We start from the raw sequence: 7,300 nt of genomic DNA on the forward strand, positions 1-7,300 counted from the left end.
CCACCTCCACCTCCACCACCTCCACCTCTTCCTAATACAGAAGTCCTGCCCGATCAAAAACAGCCACCAGTTACCATGGAAACCACGAAAAGACTTAGTTGGCCACAGTCCGCGGGCATGTGTAGCAATATCAAATCGGAACCTCTTTCATTTGAGGAAGGCTTAAGCAGCAGCTGTGAACTGGGCATGAAGCAAGTTTCCTATGACCAGAATGAAATGAAAGAACAATTAAAAGCATTTGCGCTAAAAAATGCAGATTTCTCATCTTATTTGCTTTCTGAGCCGCAAACGCCTTTTACCCAGTTAGCTGCTCAGAAAATGCAGGTGCAGCAGCAGCAACTCTGTGGAAATTACCCAACAATACACTTTGGTAGCACGAGCTTCAAGAGGGCCGCATCAGCCATTGAAAAGTCCATTGGGATTCTGGGAAGTGGCACCAATGCTGCCACTGGCCTGCCTGGTCAGAATGCTCAGATGCCCGTCCAGAACTTTGCCGACAGCAGCAATGCAGATGAGTTGGAACTGAAATGCTCTTGCCGGCTGAAAGCCATGATTGTGTGCAAAGGTTGTGGGGCCTTCTGTCATGACGACTGCATAGGGCCTTCAAAACTCTGTGTAGCTTGCCTGGTTGTACGATAAGAACTAAGTGAAAGATGCAGTATCCCTTTTTGATAATGAAAAAGCCAAACAGCATCAGCCACAACACATTGAATAACTTGGTGTTTTATATCATGTTAATTTATTTTAGTTTGGAGCATGCTATCCCTGCTCCATGGGATTTTCATGCATTCCTTGTAAAGGGGAGGGTGCATCCCAGACGAATGTCTCCAGCAGCATGACTTTTACAAATGTAGTTGCCTTTCCCCAGCTTTGGAAAGCTTCTCTTCACGTGTATACAGGCCATTGCCCCATTGCTTTTCTGTTTCTTCCTTTTATGCCAACGTGTAGGTAGAAGTCTTAGGGTGGGCTAATGTGCTTAGCTGCTAATTGAGGCATTGGAGGCACAAGTCCACGGAAGAAGGGACTCCATGTCAACTGTTTGGTGGTTGTAGCAAGAAAAAATTTTTATAATCACCAGAAATGCATATGTTGGAAGGAGATGGTGGTTATTTATGCATTCTTCGGTAGATTAGCCATTTGCAGCAAGAGCTTTCACAGTGGTCTCTTCCGCACCTACCTTTACCACATTGATTGAATCGTGTTTGGAAAGGCAAATCTGATTTAAATGTATAAATATGATTCCCAGGGTCTACTTATATAACAGAAGATACATTAAAGGAGGTATGCTATTATTGAAACCCCCTGTCATGATGTTTCTTCCCCCTTTTAGAGACTGGGACAGAATATCTGGTTCTACTTTGGGTTATGTACATGCAGTGTAGTAAAATATGTCTTACACTTGAAATCACAACATAGGTTCAAATCCAGTCATCTGGTTCTGGCCCTTTGTTACCTGATAATGTAAGACTGTTGGCCAGTGGAGAGCCATGGGTTTTTAAGAGCAAGTGTGAAAAAGAAATGCCTGAAACGAAAAGCAAACATATAGAAATACCATGATATATATGCAAAAAAATATATTAGTAAGCTGTTACTGTAAATATTAGACCATTTTGTTCATTCTAATATAATTGCTAGATATTAAAATTGAAGGAGGGGGGAATTGTAGCCTTGTATTGATGACATCAGTATGCTTTGGCCTCTAGCTTTGCAAAGGCTGACCGCCTCTCTCTCACAGTGTCATTGATGATATAAATAAGGGACTGCAGAAGGCTGAAGTGTTGACCTTCTTTTGAGTATTTGTTTCCTCATAATTCATGGTCAAAATAGATATATTTGACTCCGAAATAGCCCTTATTTTAATTATTGTTCTAGCTATGGCATCTGTTGTTTTTTGCCTCAGGCCCATTCATTGCATTCTTCATATTTGGGAAGTCAAACTGCTTTTGGAAAAGGGATACTGCATCTTAAAACTACCACCAGTGTTTATCCAGTAACGTCTGAGCGTTGAGTAGCTTCATAACTTTTGTGATCCTTTGGCCACCATCACTCCGGAGACCAGCTCTCATTCAGGAAGCTCTGTTCCCTAAAACAAGTTCAAAAGCACATGCATATTGTGGGAAGATGAAAGAAAACAAACACCATGCCTTTTTAACTTCAGAATACAGAGCACAAAATGTGGATTGTCGTTCACCCATTGATTGTGGCTGTGAAATTAAAAAAAAAAAAAAAAAAAGCATGGGGGAAAATCATGTGTATCCAGGGTAAGAATGACAGATATTTTCAACATAGGATCATCTTGATCAATGTAAACTTTTCAACATTCCTTTAAAATACGTCTTAGAGATCAACTGGAATGAGCAGAAATTACATTCCTGGGGGTGGGGGGTGGGAGAAACACTTGTGTTTTGTGTGTGTATTTTTTTGTTTGGTTTTATTTTTAATCTATGGTATGTGTTTTTCTTTATATTTATTACTGTGCTGTTGCCAAATTTCATTAGGTAATGAAATTTTTATTAACAAATTACTGATAATGGAAAATATCTTTTAAAAACAGAATGAAAAAGGCTAGGTGCTTTAGTACTGCCAATTCTGTTTTTCCACATTAAAATTAACAAAAAAATTTTCACCACTGAGACAATTAGCAATGCACTTACACTGACCTTCCTGAGGAATTGACAGTGAACTCCAGGGGATCCTTAGTGAACTCTGCGTGTCAGGTTGTGTTTAGGAGGCGTCCTTATTGGCGGTATCCTGGTGGATATGACTGTAATACTGTATTAATTCAGAAGATCATGGTCTAGTCTTAACAGTGAATCACCCCTAAAATGTAGACACTTGCATGTCTATTTCCAAATTCAGTTACCAGTATACCAGTGTCAGATACTTTCTACACCAGCAGATTGAAACTGAAACATACCAGTAACTGACATGGTGTTGAAGGAAACTCCACTCTACAAAACCACTGCACTCTCTGTGAGCTACAACCAGGCTGATGTGATTCTGAGCTCAAGATCAGCTCCATTATTGCTTAGTACTGCCTACAAGTTACTTACTGGGGATTAAGAAAAACAAGTGTCCTTCTGTATGTTTTGATTTTCACACAGCTGATTTGGAAAAATCTACTGGTGATAGCAAGTGGATTCTATCACCTTCCTTTGAAGAGAGCATTATAATATAGACATCATTGTTCGGTACCCTTGCTCTTTTTTGTCCCAGTTCAGGTTCCTCCTTTCCTCATATGATTCATATTATTGAAAACTTAATATCTTGGGGCTAAAAATAATACATTTTTTTTTTAAAAAAGAAAAAGAAAAATTGAGAAGTAGGTTGTGGTTCAAAATAGTCTATAGTTACATATACAAAAGCCAGTATGTTTGAATTAGGTGAATAGGATCCTAGTTTCTTGATTTCCACAGATGTCTGCTTATGTGCAAATGGAGTATGTTATTGACTACATGGTTATTGTGACTAATGTGCAAATTTGAGTGTGTGCATTGTCCTCATTATTGGGCACTCTGATATTCCTGTCAGGAATAGGACTTGCACATGAAACATGTTTTTGTTTTGTCTTATTTCTTCTTTTTGAGTCTCAAAGGATGTTATTTCCCTAAGTAGCACTTTTGGAGTGGGGGAAGGAAGAAGACTGCTATTCCCCAGCACCCCCTTCCTCTTTGATATGCATATGCCTGAGGTGTACAAAAACATTTAGGTAGTTAATGGGCATGTTAATAAGAAACGTCCTGATGCAAATTCATTTTCAAAATGAAAATGTTTCCTTCCCCAAAGTGAGAATAGCAGATATGTGGGTGAACTGAGCACCGTTGTTACATATATTTCTCTGCTAAGGTCTCGGTTAAAGAAAATATAAACAAAAAAAACTTGAAAACAAACCTATGAGGTTGAGCCTTGTTGCTATAAAGACTGGTGGTGTGTGTTTCTGGAATGAGCTACAGAAGGTTTAGTAGATTTCTGGACCCCGGGTATTCTTACTCAGAAATAAACATACAGAAACAAACAAACTGGTGCAGTATGGTGCTTTATAATGCAGTCAAGAGTAAGAATTATATGATGCTGCAGCCCTGCTTTCTTTGCAAACACTCGCACAATTTCAAAAGAGGAAATCACTGTGGCCTCTGGTTTCCCAGTTCCTCCAGTGTACGGTGAAGCCCCACAAAGCTTGAAGTCAAGTGTTGGGTTGCACCGTCTCTATGCCTTGCACCATGTTTAGCTGCCCTGTGGGAACTCCCCACACCCCCCTTCCCGCTGCAGGGGCAGAGCCCAGAGTCTGTCCATCTGTGTTTCCAGAGAACAATGTGAAGAGTCCTAGAAAAAGAACTCCTCAGACTGTCAGGGGCCGAAGTAGCCAAAATGTCACTGAATATAAAAATCCTGTTGTTTTCAGTCCTCATGCTCTGTCACTGTAAAAAGAACAAAAAGCATTTTTACTATAATTTAAAGGAGCTGCTTTTTTATAGCACATACTATTTCGCTTTGTACTATATTTGATAGTTGCAGAATAATTTAGGCTGTAGAAGAACTTTGTTGTATGTGTACTGTTCATGAATGTTTCAAAGCAAGTGCTTTACTTGGTTGCCATAATTTTCTTGTACTGCTGTATTTTCCCTCCTGCTTCATGGAAACCTAATCTGATTCATATTTTCAGTTAGTTTTGTTTTTGTTTTATTTCTTAATGTGTGTGTGTATCTTTTTTTTTGGGGGGGGGGTCAGTATTCTGAATGTTTACATCTGTTTGACATTAGCCATTTAATGCCTTTTTTTGAAAGGCGGTATTATTCCTACAGTTTAACAGCGAAATGTGAAAATCAACCCAAACATAAAATGCATGACAAACACAGATTGGGGGTGAAGGCCCTGAGCGTACATAGACATTCTATATCAGCATACAGAAAAGTAAAACCCTCCTTCAGTCCTCTACCAAAGAATATATTATTCCCACAGGAAAAACTCAGAAAAGGTGTGTAAAATCCTCAGAAGGGGGAGCAGTTGATTCGTAAGACTGCTAATATTTCATACTGTTATGCTTGCTTTCATACCTGACTAAATGTGACTGAGTGCAACAAGCATTTTAAAACTTTTTAGACAGTGTTTGTTTAGAATTCAGGGATCACGCATTCTTTAATGGTGCTGTTTGTTTTTTATTTCTTCTTTTCTACAAAGGAAAAAAAATAAAAAGTGTTGCCTACAGAAATGGCTGCTCATAATACCATAAGTTAAATGAAATGAAATGTTTGTCTCTTCATGTGTCTTCATGGTTTTCCCTTTCTCAAAGTAACAGTTTGGGTTTCAATATTAAAATATTCTGAAGAAAATAAAGAAGTTAAACATGAAATCATGGTCCTGTTGAAGTTTTTTGTTTTTTGTTTTTTTAATGACTGAGGTATATATACATATACATTGTATAATATACTATTATTACATTGAAATTTTGCAAACAAAACAATAGGGGCAACAATATACTGATCAGTTTACCTACCTTTTGCCAGGGTGGATTGCCATCATATCAGCTGTAACTTTTTAAAACAGTAAAAACTAAAACTGAACCCTTTGAAATCACCTATATCTCTTTTGCCACTTTAAAATATATCTGAGGCTTTTATTTTCATAAGTGTTTGTTTATTCTTTATACCCCAAAACATCATTCATGTCAAATACATTGTTACTACAGTATTTGATTTGGTATTTGAAAATCAATAGAGGAGGATTTTAAAAAAGAATTTCTTGATTTTATTTATTCTACATTAAATATAGCAAAAATTATTTGAGTAAACTAATAATGAGTCATAACAAGATTACATCAGTTATATTTACATGTTGTTGTTGTTGTTGTTAAGTGCCGTCGAGTCGGTTCCGACCCATAGCGACCCTGTACAGGGTTTCCGAGGGTGTAAATCTTTACGGGAGTAGAAAGCCTCATCTTTCTCCCGCGGAGTGGCTGGTAGTTTCGAACCGCTGACCTTAAGGTTCGCAGCCCGATTCGTAACCACTACGCTACCAGAGCTCCTTAAGTGCCATCAAATCAGTTCTGACTCAATGAGTGTATAGGGTTTCTGAGGAGTAGCTGGTGAGTTTGAACCACCAACCTTGAGATTCAAGCTGACCTTGCAGTCCAGTGCTTATCCAGTAGCTCCGCACCAAGATATATTCGTATATTTTCAGTAAGATGAATCAGAAAACTAAACATGTCCATTGATCCGAATTCAATTTTTTAATCTGTGTGGAAAATGTTTTCATGTGTTCAACCACCAGATGGCGAAAGAGGATGTTTACTTTTAGGATGAAAATAAACAGCCATCTCCAAAATCTAAATGATAATAAAAAGCGAGCTCCTTATTAAAATAAGTCAGTTGTTATTAAGTGCTCTTGAACTAGTTCTGACTCATAGCGACCCTGTATAGGGTTTCTGAGAAGCAACTGGTGAGCTTGAACTGCCTACCTTGCCGTTTCAGCGTGCCACACCAGAACTCCAAATAACCTGGTGTTGGTTATGTGCCATGGCAGTCGGTTCTGACTCATAGCAACCCTGCGTAGAGTTTCTGAGGCTGTAAATCTTTACTGAAATTTCGAACTGCTGACCTTGAGGGTAGCAGCCTGGTTTATGCCACTGTGCTATCAGAGATCCTAAATAAATCAGTTATTAAGGGCTGAGTCAGTTCCAAACCCTGTATAGAAGTGATAGGTGAGCTTGAAGCACCAACCTTGTAGTCCAATGCATAACCCACAGTGCCACACCAGGACAGTAGAGGATACATATTTCTAAGTTTCAAGTTACATTCACTACAATGATAATTTCCCTTTATCATACTAATAAGTTTTTTCTAAATGATTTGTGTTGGTTTTTGTTTTTGCATTACTCCACAGACACGAGACAGTCCCCGATTTTTTTAGTTAAACGTTCAGCATTTGTTGACATTTATTGAAATTGTTCTGAATCCTTTATATCATTTTATTCTCATAAAATGGGAATAATTATACAATTTTTATAAAAATACCCCACTGTTCTTAATATAGGAGTCCTGGTGCGGTGCTGTATAATAAGCACTGCACCGCAAGGTTGCTGGTTCAAATTTAGCAGCAGTTCCTCGGAAACCCTATACAGGGTCGCTGTGAGTCGAAACCAACTTGACAGCACTGAGCAATAGCCACAGTGTTTTTAGTACAAATATCAAAAACAGAAAATTGAGTCCCAATCTGTTAGACCCTAAGTTTTTTGTTTCTGTCATAGCCCTTTTTGAGCAAAACAAGTGATTTTTCCAGTGATTCGTCAGTTTTCACATAGGAG

At 38.4% G+C, this 7,300-nt stretch overlaps 1 protein-coding gene across 1 annotated transcript in view; it reads left to right on the forward strand.

The window, feature by feature from the left end:
* The window catches only part of ASXL3 (additional sex combs like 3 (Drosophila)), a 213,655-nt gene extending 213,016 nt beyond the window's left edge, over positions 1-639 (forward strand). Inside the window, exon 12 of the mRNA XM_006835133.1 lies at positions 1-639. Coding sequence (XP_006835196.1) covers positions 1-639 — 639 coding nt within the window.
* Positions 640-7,300: the final 6,661 nt, after the last annotated feature.

Source organism: Chrysochloris asiatica, unplaced genomic scaffold (assembly GCF_000296735.1).
Source record: "Chrysochloris asiatica unplaced genomic scaffold, ChrAsi1.0 scaffold00015, whole genome shotgun sequence".
Lineage (NCBI taxonomy): Eukaryota > Metazoa > Chordata > Mammalia > Afrosoricida > Chrysochloridae > Chrysochloris > Chrysochloris asiatica.